This window comes from Macaca nemestrina, chromosome 11 (assembly GCF_043159975.1).
Source record: "Macaca nemestrina isolate mMacNem1 chromosome 11, mMacNem.hap1, whole genome shotgun sequence".
Taxonomy (NCBI): domain Eukaryota; kingdom Metazoa; phylum Chordata; class Mammalia; order Primates; family Cercopithecidae; genus Macaca; species Macaca nemestrina.
Genome location: NC_092135.1, coordinates 52,689,029 through 52,707,036, shown reverse-complemented (window position 1 = coordinate 52,707,036; position 18,008 = coordinate 52,689,029). Strand labels below are relative to the sequence as shown.

The 18,008-nt window shown below is 36.2% G+C and overlaps 1 protein-coding gene across 3 annotated transcripts in view; it reads right to left on the bottom strand.

The window, feature by feature from the left end:
- Positions 1–288: 288 nt before the first annotated feature.
- Positions 289–18,008, bottom strand: part of LOC105493235 (potassium inwardly rectifying channel subfamily J member 3) — a 159,155-nt gene continuing 141,435 nt past the window's right edge. Inside the window, exon 3 of one of the 3 annotated variants that reach the window (XM_011760757.3) lies at positions 289–2,670. In XM_011760757.3, the coding sequence (XP_011759059.1) occupies positions 2,084–2,670 (587 nt within the window). In that variant the 3' untranslated portion in view covers positions 289–2,083. The remainder of the gene's footprint in view (positions 2,671–18,008) is intronic. The other 2 variants (XM_011760758.3, XM_071072793.1) reach the window with 2 other exon arrangements.

Here is an 18,008-nt window from a genome sequence, read left to right as displayed (position 1 = left end):
GTGAATACACTTGGAGAGTTTGTTTTTGGCTCTGTCTTCTCGTTGGTACCAAAGACAAATTAAAATGACTCTCCAAAGTAAATTATGGCTCTATTTAGTTTTAAGTTCTTGGACTAAATGATCTAAGCACTTTTTTCCCACTGCTGATCAATATACCATGCCCTGTGTACCCCTTTCTCTCTCTCTCACTATTTTGTTTCCTACATCCACAAAATAAGAAAGCTTGGTTATCAATGGGTATAGGGCAGTTCGCTCCATTCACAGTGGATGCACACTCAAGATAGATCATTTTGCCAGTAAGAATTCCCTGGTATATGTTTGCACCTACAGAATTTGGTTGATACAGAGGTAGCCAGAAGGTATTATTATAGTCAGTGATTTAAGTGATGTATTAATTTGCCAATAATAAAATTATCACAAAATTGTTAAAAAATAGGAAATAATGAGAACCCAAACTAGCAATTAATGACTTACATATTAATGAGAACTTTTTAAAATTTGGGGCAGACTTAAATTATAAATACTTAAGTTTTATAGGAAAACCCATGATATTCTGTTAAGGAGCACTTTTACATTTTCATAAAAGTCTCTGCATTCCAAATTTTTATTTTGAAAATGTTCTACTGATCACTAGTTTTGATTCCTGCTTATAAGTCATAAATATCAGACTTCAGGATTAGAAAAAACAGTACTGTTAAAATTATTTGGGTAGACCAGGGATCCAAGACACCAATAAAATCAGTGTTCACCAAAAAACTGTGTGTAAGATATCTTCAATTTATCTAATTTTAATTTCTCTCTGGTCTGTGCAAAAACTTCCTCCTGAACTATAAGTGACAAGTATGGGATAGGTTCCCCAGGTGAGGAAAAAGTCTATCCTGTTACAACAAATGCCATAAACAAGAAAACAGAATTAAAAAGAGACTCAATTAGACATACATATTTTAAGCATAAATATTTATCATCTGTTTCATTGCACTGTCATGTCTTCTTAAAATGATTGGTCTTTAAAATGGACAAAATTTCCAGAAAAGGAATGAAAATGTTTCCAATTTACTCAGTTTGAAACAGGGACCATTAATTGTATAACTTCACACAGATTCTGATATATTCAATATAACCTGGCTACTGTCTAATAACATGATTCAGTGTTTGTTCAGAGCTCATCTTTGTATTAGATCATATACAAAATAGATTTCCAGATTTTAATTAGTCTAGGAAAGGAATGATTCTCAAATTAATCAATAATTATTTCTCCCCAGTACTAGCAACTTTTAAAAATCATAAGAAATGTTCGGTGCTATACTGAGTACTGGTATGCTCTAAAGTTTACAATTTAAACATGTAATGGTTATATTTTTGCAGGGCCATAGATAGCACAAACTTGTGTGATTCTCTCATATAAAATACAATTGAAAGCCTCCCAGGACCTTAAACAGCAGAAAACATTAAATCAGATTTTAAAATGACAAAAATTTAAGGCTAAAATATTTGGTATTAATAATTAATGCCAGTAGCCTTCCTACTCTAATAAAGTAAACATGCACAAGAACTACAACTTTGAACAAAACATCACAATTTTATCAGATATATATGTATGTATGTATGTATGTGTATGTATGTATATATATATATGTATATGTGTGTATACATACACACACACACAGACATATATTTAGTTTTATCGCCCTGAAAACTATTCACTCATGTTTGGCTTAATATATATGTTAGAAATGTCGGGGAGAGTATTTCCCCTTTAAATATATATATATATTTTTTTCCAGAATATACAATATAAATATGCCATATATAAATCATGCCATAAAACTAAATGCAAAATTTGCACATTATTGCATGCTTGATGTGATAATACATGCCCGTTAATAACTTCCTTATGATGTCCTCCCTTCGTAACTGTTGCTTTCTGCACATTAGCAATACTTGGGAAAGGAAGGGTTCTCAAATATGCTTGTAGAACTGGGAGGAAAATATACTTTCAGATTCCTTAGGGAGAATTACCTCATCGCCAAATATTGGACTATTACTAAATCAAACATTAAATAATGCCTAAGGGAGTGCTTTGTTATGTGAAGCGATCAGAGTTCATTTTTCTTAATTTGGCTGGAAGGTTCCCTTCCATCCTAGCTGCTCCTCCAGCCATCTTTTGAAGCTTTGGTGGCAAATCAGCCACAGACTGGCTCATGGGATCAGATAACATCTTGGTGGTTTTAGATACCAGTTTTTCTTCTGAGTTGCCCGGAACTGAACTTATTCGTTGAAGTTTCATGGGCAAGTCTCCCAAGCTGTAGGCTTTTTCTGAAGTTGTAGAACTCATCCTCAAGAGTTTTTTGGGAAAGTCTTCTCTTCCAGTAATTTTCTGCAGCTTAGATGGTAGTTTTGTAGTAATATCATCTAGTCCATCTAAGCATTCCACAGAATTATGTCTTTCTTTGCTGTTAGTTATGGCTGGTGCTATTAAAGGGGATGACATGAGAAGCATTTCCTCCTGCTCTTTCACACTGTAAGGTGGGGTGGGGACTTCAAATGTTGCATGGAACTGGGAGTAATCAACTTTAAAGAATCCCTCTTCTAAGGAAATTACAGGAAAAAAACGGTGACCCCAAAGAACTTCATCTTCAGTATATGATGTTCGAGCTTGACAAGTCATCCCTACAAGAAAAGAGAAAATTCTTGATAAATTATACATAGTGGAAGCACATGTAAAGCTGGTTTGGCCTAAATAATTCATTTCACTTTCTTATCTAGGTTTTGGACTGTTTATCTGAAGCCTGAATAATAGAATAGATTAAAAGTTGTATTCTACGTTAATAGCTTTGATACACAGAAGGACGATGCGTCATTACATAAATATTAACCACAAACCAAAAGCAGAAGTAGCATAGAATAATTTCAGAACATACATGTCCCTATAAGGAGATAAGTAGAAAAATTATGTAACAATTTTTCATCATTTAAGAAACAGTGTCATAAATAAAGCAAATCTAACATTGAATCTAAACTTTTAATACTGTGTAAACTTAGAAAATATATTTAACTGAGTATCACTTTATTCTTCTGCAGAGTAAAGCACTGTCAACAACACCTGTCTCACAATGTTGATGTGACCATGAAATAACACATACAGAAATGTAAAATTTGTCATATAATATCTACAATAGGTGACTCCATTAATGAGAGCTTACCTTTTTCTCTTTACCTAGCAAAGGCTTGCTATGGGGTGGGGGGGAGGGGCGGGGGGCAGGAGGACAAAAGGTAACTCTCCCAAGTATTTGCTAAACCAATAAAAGGTAGTAATATTTACATGCTAGAAAAAGAAAAGCCATTATGGTGGTTCCATTCTTTTGCATCTGTAAGGCCAGAATAAACTTTTGCTCAAGTTTCAGAAATCCATATGCTAAAATCAGTGATCTGGGCCATGTGATGTATCAAGTTGCACTCTTGCTCTAGGAATATCTGGACCCGGATGCTGGCTATCAGATGTAAATTTTTTCAGTTTATCAATTATGTTCCTTGAATATCATTTGCCTCATGGTATTCTAATTTACTCAATTTTGTTCTCTTCATAAATCATTTATTTCGATTGTGTTACAATCAAATCAGTCAACTTGTGAATATTCATTTTGTGAAGACTGGAAGTACAGGAATAAATTAAAAACATGTATCAAGTTTCTGTCTCATGTTAGTCAAAAGACATGATTTTCTGTAAGTAGTAAAATTCACCAATTTCTCTACTTTAATAGAAGTCTATCAGACTTCTATTAAAGGCTATTAAAATGTAAGATAATGATGAATTTTAAAAATCATCCCTTCAATAATTAAGTGTAATTTAAATAAATGATGATAGTTTTTCTTCATTCATTTCAATTCTCCCCCATCCATTATAAGTAATTTCTATTGTTTTTGAGCCTGGCATAGTTTGGAGGAAGGGATGTCTGTCTTTTTTCTAACTGACTAGCAATCACACATACAATACATATAGATAATTAGGATATAATGCGTAATTAAGAAGCCACACTTGAATCCTTCCAAAATCTTGCCTTATGAAAATTGTTGGATATTACCAAAGAATTAGTTACCACTATATACTATTTTTTATGACAGTTTTAAAATAAACTCATGTAGAAAATTAGTATCTATCATGTGACTAGCACTGTGTTAGGTGCTCTCTCTCTTCTTCCCTCTTTTTTTTTTTTTTTTTTCCATTCTAATCCGTAGTATGGTCCTGTTAAGAAGATATTCTTGTATGTATTTTAAAAACAAGGAATTTAGTGCTCAGAGAGGTTAAGTCTCTTGACCTTTCTTGAGCACAGATCTAATAAGCTATAGAGAAAAAATGTATCATCCTATTTATGTGTGTGTGTGTGTGTGTGTGTTTAATTGTCATTGTTATTTTACTTTGCTGCAATGTCTCTAATATTTTAGTTAGGAATGCAGTTATCACTTAAACTCTGTAATGGTGCAAATCTGACCATGATCAAATATCCGTGTTTATAATCAATTTTATGTGAGGAATAGCCCCAGAAACATTTATATATAAGACAATAAAATGAGTTTTAAAATATTAAGTGTAAACACACACATAGCAGCATTCCGTATTTTCTAATAACTTTCTGGCCTCTAAGTATTTCATAAGAAAAATCATAGATTATCACTTAATCAGGAAAAATAAACTTATTTCCTGATATATCTACTTGGTTTTATTTTGAGAAATTTAAAGATAAAGAAAAGTATCTAGAATAAAGAATAAATATCTGATGTTATTGCTAAGAAATAATAAAACAAATAATGTGGAAGTGCCTTATATTTTCTCCCTAAAAGCAACCACTGTCATTTTAAGTCTTTCCCATCCAAGACATTAATTTAAATTTGAGAAAAAAGACTATATTTTTACTAAGTGATAATACTGCCTTACAATCTTTTTTATTTTTATGTTTTCAAGATGAGGTCTCTGGCGCCCAGGCTGCAGTGCAATGGCACGATCTCAGTTCATTGCAGCCTCGACCTCCCTGGGATCAGGTGATCCTCCCACCTCGGCCTCCCAAGTAGCTGTATTTTTTTGTAGAGACAGGGTTTTGCCATGTTACTCAGGCTCATTTTGAACCCAGCCATTTTTTTTAATTTTAAAAACTTCTTTCATTGAAAATTGATGTCAGGCAGAATTATCCTAAGTGAGGTCACATACTTAATATCATTCAGTGTCTTAAAATGTAAGGAAAGTTTGTAAGTTTGTCCTTTGATTAATATAAATACATATTAACATCAAGTTAAAGTAAATTCAGGTTATGAAGTCTGTTCAATTATTTCTAACAATCACAAAGTAAATTTTGAAATAAAATTTGATGATATCGTCATCTTAGCCCATTTCATTTTGGTGGTCTTTTTTTTTTTTTTACATTGGGAAAATAATATTAAATAAGAAATCAAAATTTTGCCCCTGCTTTTACCATGACAATTGGGAAAATAAAGTCTTATAAAATGTTAACACTGGGAAAACAGGCCATCAATTATTAAGTTACTTAAAGTGCTACGACATCTACAGTGGAAACGTGTGTTCAAATGTTTGTTGGCATTAAAATACTTGTAATCATTGTTACTGAAATGTCAATGCATGATTTCGACTGAAAAGGAAGGTGGAGAATCTATTTTACTATATAAAATTAACTTTACTTATTTTCCCAGCAAACTCACATACATGAGGCAACATCTGAAACATAATTAAAAAGTTTATGAATTTGGCTGTCAATGTCACTATTAAATAGCTTGTGAAAATTACCTAAAGCTCTCTCGCCCTGTTTTCTCGTTTATAAATTAGGCATAACAACATATCTTCTCTTAGAAACCTACTGAGAGTTTGAAAGTAAAAGACATAGAACCTTGCTTGCTGTGTAGGCAATGCCCATTAATGACTAGTGTTTTTATTGTTCTATACTAGTCACTTGCATTTCCTGTTCTTCCTGAAAATTAGTAAGGTGACTTAATATGTGTGAGAAATTTTTACATTTTTGTAATTTATCCCATATGAGTAATATAGAAAATTAAGAATTAAGTTTAAAAGTCACTGGCTATGATATAACATTCTTTTTGTTTTTTTTCAGATGGGATCTTGTCCTGCCACCCAGGCTGGAGTGCAGTGGTGGGATCACAGCTCACTGTAGCCTCAAACTCCTGGGCTCAAGCAATCTTCTTGCCTGTTGCTCCCAAGTAGCTGGTATTACAGGCATGAGCCACCAAGTCTGGCTAATTTTAAATTTTTTGTAGTGATGGGGTCTCACGAAAGGCTGCTCTCAAATTCCTGGCATCAAGTGATCCTCTCAGTTCAGCCTCCCAAATCCTAGGCTGCTCTCAAATTCCTGGCCTCAAGTGATCCTCCCACCTGAGCCTCCCAAAGTGCTGGAATTACAGGTATAAGCCATTATGCCCGGCCAGTAATTTGCTTTTAAAATTGTCAGACAATTAAACATTCAAAAATATTTAAAAATATAGAAAAAAGTTATATTACTCATATTTCCAGCTTTTAGGGTTTCTCAACATTTTCCACCTAACTATCCCTAATAGCAGAGGAGACTAAGTATGGACATATGGGGTGTATTAAAAGGCTTGCAGCAAGCAGAATGGCTAAAATCAATGTTAATACTATGTTAAACATGCCAAGAACATTTGCCAGCACCTTAACCTTTGTTTGTTTTTCTACTGTTCCTGTCCTACTTTCATTAGATGTAGGTACCCAAATAGCAGACATTTCCAATTCACAATCATAGTTTTAAAACCTGGTTTCATCTCAGGTTTTATGAATTTGCAATCAATACATGGATAAGGATATGGAAGATTTATAAATTGGATAACAGAAAAATGTCTATGTTTGCCAATCTGCATCTCAGACAATGAACTAAGATAAATATAATTGAGAGAGTACTTCTTTTTGCAAAAGTTATCCCAAAATGGTGATGAAAAAATAAAATGCAAATTTCAACTGAGAAGATTTAAAGTAGATATCATTATGGTTTCTAAGAACATGCATGTATCATTTCATTCTTCCTTCTAGAATTAGAATGCTTTATATTTCTTATTCTAATTAAAGTTATTTTAAAATAATCCATGCTTAGATTCATAACTGGAAATGCCATTTGAATTAAAATAAATGCAAGTGACTACTATTATTCAAAGGGTACTATGCGATTGCACCTCTTAGCCAGCAACACAACTGTTTGCATGTTTTAACCAGATTCCAGACTTGAACAAATGTGGTGAAAATCAACACGAGCTCATCTCTGTGGAAACTGGCAAAGCAACAGATGCTGCTACTGGAAATAGCTGGAACTTTTGAATCCTTAGATAAAAAAAATTTGTATAAAGAAAAAAAAGATTTATTCTGTGCATTGCATTGCAATATTCACAGATTTAAAAGGGTATATATTACTGTTTAGTGTAATTTATTCCAGTATCAGCATGTCCATTTAAAATGGTAGAAGCAACATAGTCTAACCTCTTTATTTTTGACATTTTCCTTTCCTGACTCTGCCTTTAAACTGAACTAAGTTCATCCTTTTAACTGAATTAAACATTCATTCAAAGAACAGATATGTGGAAGGTTTTAAAGTGAAAATGACAAACTGAGTTGTTATTTGACAAGTCCTTAATTAAACTTTCAGGATATCTCTAACTCAGTTATTTTCCATTGTTTCTCCTAGCTGGAGATGGTGGATGTGTCACTCACACAAAAGGGGCACAATATGGTTAAAAACAATATAACTACAGGCCAATAGGGAATGTCTGAATGCTGTGACACAGAAAGTATCACACAATCAATAACTTCTGCACATGGAGGCTTTATCTAAACCTTACCCAATATAGATGTGTTTGGGGGAGGTTGGGGGAGAGAAGAAAGGGAAGGAGGAAAGACGGATAGAAGGATAGAGAGAATCAGAGCCAGAGAGAGAAAGAGAGAGGAGAGAGAGCAAAAGAGCATTCTCCTGTAATGGTGGCTGTGGCTGTGTTTTGTCACACATACGTTAAACAAAAGCAGAAAAAAAAAGAGCAAATCCCCTTCAGTTAAGCCATGTGGTAATACTGCCTCTATAGGATTATATGTCAAGTATCTCTCTAAACACTATTTACAAGTTGTCTTTAATCCTCACAACTCCTCGAGGAAGAGACTGTTATCCCCCTTCCTGTTTTCTAGAGGTGGAAACTGAGTCACAGAGGGATACAAGATAGTAGGATCCCATAAAGTTGAAGCAGCTGGAAATTGAACATAAGAAATCAGGCTTGAGGATTCATGCTCTTAATCCTGTCTCTCTATCAAGTAGTACTGTGTAGGCAAAAGAAGAAACAAAAGAGAGTTTAGCACTAGTAATATAATTAATGAATATTCAAATTAAAGTGTCAACTTTTGGGTACAAGAGCATCAAGTCTGTGATTTTGTGGTCAAGGGGACCAGATTTGACACAATAAAAATAAAAGCAAGTGATGAAAGAAATGAACCTTTCTTCAGGGATGAACACCAGAGGCACTCTGCACAACTCCCTGGAGTAAGTACTGTGGTGTCAGACAACCATGGGGCCGCGTCCCACCTCTAGCACCTATGCTGTTTAACTTTGGGACAGTGCTTTGCCTCTCTGAACCCCTGTTTTCCTAATCTTGATAATAATAATAATAATAGTACTTGTATTGTAGGATAATTGGAATAATTTTATGAGATATTGTATGCAATGTGTTTAGCAAATGTCTTAATAAATATTAGTGATATTTATTGTAGCTGCTATTACATGTGGAAAAAGTATGGGAAACCAATTGATGAGTGAATTTTTAAGAATTAAAATAATGAATGAATCATCTTCCTACTGGATGGGAAAAATAAATATTTGCTCATGTGACTGTTGGTTAAAATTGCTAATTATAAACATAAAAATCATAGTGGTGATAATAATTACATGTTGAGTAACAATGTACCAAGTAGTGTGCTATATATAGGTTTTATATATTTCATCTCACTATCTCATAAAGGCAAAACTATAAATAAGATTTTATTATTTTCATATTTCCAGGAGAAGGATAGAGCTTGAAATTTCAAGTAACAGAGAGTAAACAGCAGAACTAAGTCCAGAACTCATACTGATTCCCAAACCTAAGCTCTTAACAAATAACTTTACTATCTAATGACTTCCTTAGTGAAAGCATATTAAACCGAAACATAGAATTAAACATTAATATTATTTGTACAAATATATACAGGTGGTATATGTGTATGTGTATATACATATATTTGAGTTATTAGTTATTAAGTAAATTGTACACTGTTCGTTTCTAGTGTGGGATCCAGATTTCTTAATTACTTTCCTGAATAAACAAAACCTTTTGGTATCACTATAAGGATCTGAAGCAAAGAGATTCTATAGGACAATGCTAGCTGATATTCTGGTATCCACAGTAAGCAGGTCATATCAGCCCTAGAGGCCAGTTGCAGAGAGGGTAAAGCATCGGTTTTAATGCCAGATGCACCTAACATCAAACACTGAATCCCAGCTCCACCAGTAATTAATACGTGACCTTAAAAAAACTAATACATCTCTTTAAGCTTTAGTTTCATTATCTGTAAATTAAGGCCCACCCTAATTTCACATGAAGATTGTGAGAATTATATGAAATTAAGTGACATATGTGAACTACATGCACAATAAATATTGATAATTTTTTCCCAGAAGAATCCTTAAATACAGGCTATATGACTACAACTTTAATTTACACAGGCACATACACAGAAGAAAAAAACCTGAAAATTTAACCAAATAACATATTAGTTTTTTTCCCTGAATCTATTCTATTATTTTCTTCAAATTGGCAGTTGTTTCAATAAATGAATCAGCTAATAGCTTAGCATGCAGAGCATGTTGTATATCACCAAGTAACTTAGTCCACTCTACATATTGCCCTGAGGATTACTAAATGAGGACTATAGCTGTTTCTTCTCTAAGGTACTTCCAAAATTTCACCCATCTCCCAAGATACATTAACTATAACACTAACTTGGCATTCTCTGCATGTTCTCTATTGCGTTGTACTGAGCTGAACCCAAATGCAAAGTATAAACTTTCTGAAGAAGCTTATGATGTTTTTATTTTTAAATCTTGTTTATAAAACACAAAGACACTGCATACAATACAGTTCAACAATATAAGGTTACTGGCAACAGGCTCTTTTGAGATATAGGTTGCAAAGTCATTAAGAATACATAAATTGGCCGGGCGCGGTGGCTCACGCCTGTGATCCCAGCACTTTGGGAGGCCAAGGCGGGCGGATCACAAGGTCAGGAGATCGAGACCACGGTGAAACCCCGTCTCTACTAAAAATACAAAAAATTAGCCGGGCGCGGTTGTGGGCGCCTGTAGTCCCAGCTACTCAGGAGGCTGAGGCAGGAGAATGGCGTGAACCCGGGAGGCGGAGCTTGCAGTGAGCCGAGATCGCGCCACTGCACTCCAGCCTGGGCGACAGAGCGAGACTCCGTCTCAAAAAAAAAAAAAAAAAAAAAATACATAAATTGCTTCTAGAAACTGCAGTTTTCAAAAAGATGGAATCTCTTTATTTCCACATATTCTGCTCAAAATAGACTTTTAGTGAGGAGTAGAAGGTTCTGGCATGCATTCAACTCAATATTATCCTCTATTATTTACAAGCACTTGGTCTTACAACGGTGTTCTCAGACATCAGTTTGCCACTACTGTTCAAGCTAGGTCAAAGAATTTTAAAAAACTAAAAATACAAAAGAAGAAAAGCCCAGTTATATTTGTCAGAAAATAAAGCTTCAGTAAGAATTTTATAAACAAATATTTCAAATACAATACTTAAGGTTTCTAAATTCTCAGAACAAGAGAAAAAACAGATTTTTAGCAATGATTAACAGAACACAACGTTAGATGTTCTAAAAGGAAGATAAGTGCAGATGCTAAAGGTTCACGGTCAGGTAGAAAACATGACAGAAACTTCACAATCGTATTGCTGAAAATAGATTTAGGAGAGACAGGGAAATATTAAGCAAAAAAACATGGGCTTTGAATATAAACTTGAGATTGTTCCTGTTTGGATATCTCACTGTTAGTAAGACCTTGGGCATGTTATAATTATCCGAACCTTGTATAAAATATGGGTAGTAGTACCATATAAAATATATAATGTATATGGTTATTGTGACTACAAATGATATAACCTAATTATGGGCCTACTATATTAGCTGGTAAATAATAAAGGTTCAATCATTGATCACTATTATCAGTCATGATTATTAAGTTTCCAATTAATTAAAAGATTAGTTCAGATATATTTTAAATAATTCTTTAGTGATCATCTAATTTCTCAGAAACAGATCAATGCATAGAATAATTTTCACTAAGTTAATTTCTGGCAATTTGATACAGACTATGTTGTCTATATTTCTGGAATACGAGGAAGTGTATATAATGAACTGAGTAAAACAAACATGAGGAACTGAGCCCAATTTACTATCACTGTCAACCTGGTCTTCTCTGAACAAATTTGACTTAACTTTGTAGTAACTAACTTTGTAGTAACTACTTTCTTCAAAATATAATTGATTTATCTGCTGTGTTGACAAAGCACTACCTTTAACTCTCTACTCTTACTTCAATTAGAAGCATTGCAGAATTTGCCAAATTCACTTTCTTTCTTTTTTTTTTTTTTTCTGAGACAGAGTCTCACTGTGACGCCCAGGCTGGAGTGCAGTGGCACCATATTGGCTCACTGCAACCTCCACCTCCCAGGTTCAAGTGATTCTCCTGCCTCAGCCTCCTGAGTAGCTAGGACTACAGGCACATGCCACCATGCCCAGCTAATTTTTGTGTTTTCAGTAGAGAAGGGGTTTCACCATACTGACCAGGCTAGTCTTGAACTTCTGCTCTCAAGTGATCCACCCGCCTCAGCCTCCCAAAGTGTTGAGATTACAGGCGTGAGCCACCGCACACAGCCCAAATTCACTTTCAACTGATTATTATTACTTAATAATAATCGAACCGTGGAACAGTGGAAATGTCCCAGTCTCCTCACACCTTTTTCTGCTTTCTCCTTATGATATTTATTAAAGCATGTTTCTTTGCATTGTTAATTATAGAATAAAAGCAATAGCTACCTAAATAAATTCATGCTATTGTTTTCCCCAGTAAGATACAATTTTTAGCTTTCAAAATATCTTCGCTATCTAACTACAATATAATATAACTATTGTTGAAAGATACTCCATAAGACTGACATCAGAAAAGATATTTTTCAGGCCCAGTGTGGTGGCTCACACCTGTAATCCCAGCACTTTGGGAGGCCAAAGTGGGTGGATCACTTGAGTTCAGGAGTTCGAGACCAGCCTAAACAACATGTTAAAACCCCATTTCTACTAAAAATATAAAAATCAGCCAAGCGTGGTGGCATGTGTCTCTAATCCCAGCTACTTGGGAGGCTGAGGCATCAGAATCGCTTGAACCCAAGAGGCAGAGGTTGCAGTGAGCTGAGATTAAGCCACTGCACTCCAACCTGGCAGACCTAGCAGACTCTGTCTCAAAAAATACATTTTTTTTCCAAAAGAAAAATAGAATAAATTTCTGGCTTAAGGCATTCCAAAATGGCCGAATAGGAACAGCTCTGGTCTACAGCTCCCAATGTGATCGACGCAGAAGATGGGTGATTTCTTCATTTCCAACTGAGGTACCTGGTTCATGTCATTGGGACTGGGTGGATAGTGGGTCCAGCCCACGGAGGGTGAGTTGAAGCAGGACAGGATGTCGCCTCACCCAGGAAACGCAAGGAGTTGGGGGATTTCACTTTCCTAGCTGTGGGAAGCTGTGACAGACTACCTGGAAGTGCCCAAATACTGCACTTTTCCAAAGCTCTTAGCAACCAGCAGACAAGGTGATTCTCTCCTGTGCCTGGCTTGGTGGGTCCCACGCCCACAGAGCCTTGCTCACTGCTAGCACAGCAGTCTGAGATCAATCTGCGAGGCGGCAGCCTGGCTCGGGGAAGGGCATCTGCCATTGCTGAGACTTGAGTAGATAAACAAAGGGGCCGGGAAGCTTGAACTGGGCAGAGCCCACCACAGCTCAACAAGGCCTACTGCCTCTAGACTCCACCTCTGTGGGCAGGGCATAGCTGAACAAAAGCCAGCAGACAACTTCTGCAGACTTAAACATCCCTGTTTGACAGCTCTGAAGAGAGCAGTGGTTCTCTCAGCACGGCGTTTGAGCTATGAGAATGGACAGACTGCCTCCTCAAGTGGCTCCCTGAACCCTGTGTAGCCTGACTGGGAGACACCTCCCAGTAGGGGCTGAGAGCCACCTCACAGAGGCGGCTACCCCTCTGGGACAAAGCTTCCAGAGGAAGAATCAGGCAGCAATATTTACTGTTCTGCAATATTTGCTTTTCTGCAGCCTCTGCTGGTGATACCCACGCAAACAGGGTCTGGAGTGGAACTCCAGCAATCTCCAACAGACCTGCAGCTGAGGGGCCTGACTGACAGAAGGAAAACTAACAAACAGAAAGGAATAGCATCATCATCAACAAAAAGGTCATCTACACCAAAACCCCATCTGTAGCTCACCAACATCAAAGACCAAAGGTAGATAAAACCACAAACATGGGGAGAAACCATAGCAGAAAAGCTGAAACTTCTAAAAATCAGAGGGCCTCTTCTCCTCCAAAGGATTGCAGCTCCTCGCCAGCAATGGAACAAAGCTGGAGGGAAAATGACTTTGACAAGTTGACAGAAGTAGGCTTCAGAAGGTCGGTAATAACAAACTTCTCTGAGCTAAACGGGGATGTTCGAACCCAATGCAAAGAAGCTAAAAACCTTGAAAAAAGATTAGACAAATGGGTAACTAGAAAAAAAAACAGTGTAGAGGAGACCTTAAAAGACCTGATGGAGCTGAAAACCATGGCATGAGAACTTCGTGACACATGCACAAGCTTCAGTAGCTGATTTGATCAAGTGGAAGAAAGGGTATCAGTGATTGAAGATCAAAATAATGAAATAAAATGTGAAGATAAGGTTAGAGAAAAAAGAATAAAAAGAAACTAACAAAGCCTCCAACAAATATGGGACTATGCGAAAAGACCAAATCTACATTTGATTGGTGTACCTGAAAGTGATGGGGAGCATGGAACCAAGTTGGAAAACACTCTTCAGGATATTACCCAGGAGAACTTCCCCAACCTAGCAAGGCAGGCCAACATTCAAATTCAGGAAATACAGAGATCACCACAAAGATACTCCTTGAGAAGAACAACAACAAGACACATAATTGTCAGATTCACCAAGGTTGAAACAAAGGAAAAAATGTTAAAGGCAGCCAGAGAAAAAGGTCGAGTTACCCACAAAGGGAAGCCCATCAGACTAACAGTGGATCTCTCAGCAGAAACTCTACAAGTCAGAAGAGTGTGGGGGCCAATATTCAACATTCTTAAAGAAAAGAATTTTAAACCCAGAATTTCATATCCAGCCAAACTAAGCTTCATAAGTGAAGGAGAAATAAAATCCTTTACAGACAAGCAAATGCTGAGAGATTTTGTCACCACCAGGCCTGCCCTACAAGAGTTCCTGAAGGAAGCACTAACATGGAAAGAAATAACCAGTACAAATCACTGCAAAAACTGGCCAAATTGTAAAGATCATTGATGCTATGAAGAAACTGCATCAATTAATGGGCAAAATAACCAGTGAACATCATAATGACAGGATAATACTCACACATAACAATATTAACCTTAAATGTAAATGGACTACCTGCCCCAGCTAAAAGACACAGACTGGCAAATTGGAGAGAGTCAAGACCCATCAGTGTGCTGTATTCAGGAGACCCATCTCATGTGTAAAGACGCACATAGGCTCAAAATAAAGGGATGGAGGAAGATCCACCAAGCAAATGGAAAGAAAAAAAAAAAAAGCAAGGGTTGCAATCCTAGTCTCTGATAAAACAGACTTCAAACCAACAAAGATCAAAAGAAACAAAGAAGGTCATTATATAATGGTAAAGGGATCAATTCAAGAAGAAGAGCTAACTATCCAAAATATATATGCATCCAATACAGGAGCACCCAGATTCATAAAGCAAGTCCTTAGAGACCTACAAAGAGACTTAGATTCCCACACAATAATAATGGGAGACTTTAACACTCCACTGTCAATATTAGACATATCAACGAGACAGAAGGCTAACAAGGATATCCAGGACCTGAACTCAGCTCTGCAACAAGCAGACCTAAAGACATCTACAGAACTCTCCACCCCAAATCAACAGAATATACATTCTTCTCAGCACCACCTCACATTTATTCTAAAATTGACCACATAATTGGAAGTAAACCACTCCTCAGCAAATGTGAAAGAATAGAAATCACAACAAACTGTCTCTCAGACCACAGTGCAATCAAATTAGAACTCAGGATTAATAAACTCCCTCAAAACTGCACAACTACATGGAAACTGAACAACCTGCTCCTGAATGACTACTGGGTAAATAACGAAATGAAGGCAGAAATAAAGATGTTCTTTGAAACCAATGAGAACAAAGACAAAATGTACCAGAATCTCTGGGACACATTTAATGCAATGTGTACCCAGGGCCTGTTGTGGGGTGAGGGGAGGGGGGAGGGATAGCATTAGGAGATATACCTAATGTAAATGACGATTTAATGGGTGCAGCACACCAACATGGCACATGTATACATATGTAACAAACCTGCACGTTGTGCACATGTACCCTAGAACTTAAAGTATAATTAAAAATAAATAAATAAATATAAATAAAGCAATGTGTAGAGGGAAATTTATACCACTAAATGCCCATAAGAGAAAGCTGGAAAGATCTAAGATCGACACCCTAACATCACAATTAAAAGAACTAGAGAAGCAAGAGCAAACACATTTAAAAGCTAGCAGAAGGCAAGAAATAACTAAGATAAGAGCAGAACTGAAAGAGATAGAGACACAAAAAACCCTTCAAAAAATCAATGAATCCAGAAGCCGCTTTTTTGAAAGATCAACAGAATTGATAGACAGCTAGCAAGACTAATAAAGAAGAAAAGAGAGAAGAATCAAATAGACGCAATAAAAAATGATAAAGGGGATATAACCATCGATCCCATAGAAATAAAACTACCACCAGAGAATACTATAAACACCTCTACGCAAATAAACTAGAAAATCTAGAAGAAACAGATAAATTCCTGGACACATACACCCTCCCAAGAGTAAACCAGGAAGAAGTTGAATCTCTCAATAGACCAATAACAGGCTCTGAAATTGAGGCAATAGCTAATAGCGTACCAACTAAAAAAAGTCCTGGACCAGATGGATTCACAGCCGAATTCTACCAAAGGTACAAAGAGGAGCTGGTACCATTCCTTCTGTAACTATTCCAATCAACAGAAAAAGAGGGAATCCTCCCTAATTCATTTTATGAGGCCAACATCATATTGATATGAAAGCCTGGCAGAGACACAACAAAAAAAGAGAATTTTAGACTAATATCCCTGGTGAACATCGATGCTAAAATCCTCAAGAAAATACTGGTAAACCAAATCCAGCAGCACATCAAAAAGCTTATCCACCTCAATCAAGTCAGTTTCATCCCTGGGATGCAAGGCTAGTTCAACATTATGCAAATCAATCAGTATAATCCATTACACAAACAGAATCAATGACAAAAACCAAATGATTATCGCAATAGATGCAGAAAAGGCCTTTGACAAATTCAACAGCCTTCATGCTAAAAACTCTCAATAAACTAGGTATTGATGGAACGTATCTCGAAATAATAAGAGCTATTTATGAAAAACCCACAGCCAATATCATACTGTACAAGCAAAAAATGGAAGCATTTCCTTTGAAAACTGGCACAAGACAAGGATACCCTCTCTCACCACTCCTATTCAACATAATGTTGGAAGTTCTGGCCAGGGTAATCAGGCAAGAGAAAGAAATAAAGGGTGTTCAATTAGTAAATGAAGAAATCAAATTGTCCCTGTTTGCAGATGACATGATTGCATATTTAGAAAACCCCATCATGTCAGCCAAAAATCTCCTTAAGCTGATAAGCAACTTCAGCAAAGTCTCAGGATACAAAATCAATGTGCAAAAATCACAAACTCACAGCCAATATCATACTAAGTGGGCAAAAGCTGGAAGCATTCCCTTTGAAAACCAGCACCAGACAAGGATGTCCTTTCTCACCACTCCTATTCAATATAGTGTTGGAAGTTCTGGCCAGGGCAATCAGGCAAGAGAAAAAAATAAAGGGTATTCAATTAGGAAAAGAGGAAGTCAAATTGTCCCTGTTTGCACATGACATGATTGTATATTTAGAAATCCCATCGTCTCAGCCCAAAATCTCCTTAAGCTGATAAGCAACTTCAGCAAAGTCTCAGGATACAAAATCAATGTGCAAAAATCACAAGCATTCCTATACACCAGTAACAGACAAACAGCCAAATCATGAGTGTACTCCCATTCACAATTGCTTCAAAGAGAATAAAATACCTAGGAATCCAACTTACAAGGGATGTGAAGGACCTCTTCAAGGAGAACTACAAACCACTACTCAACGAAATAAAAGAGGACACAAACAAATGAAAGAATATTCCATGCTCATGGATTGGAGAATCAATATCATGAAAATGGCCACACTACCCAAAGTAATTTATAGCTTTAATACCATCCCCATCAAACTACCAATGACTTTCTTAAAGAATTGGAAAACAAAACAAAACAAACAAAGAAACAAAAAACTACTTTAAAGTTCATATGGAACCAAAAAAGAGCCCGCATTGCCAAGACAATCCTAAGCCAAAAGAACAAAGCTGGATGCATCATGCTAGCTGACTTCAAACTCTACTACAAGGCTACAGTAACCAAAACAGCATGGTACTGGTAGTGAAACAGAGATATAGACCAATGGAACAGAACACAGCCCTCAGAAATAACACATCTACAACCATCT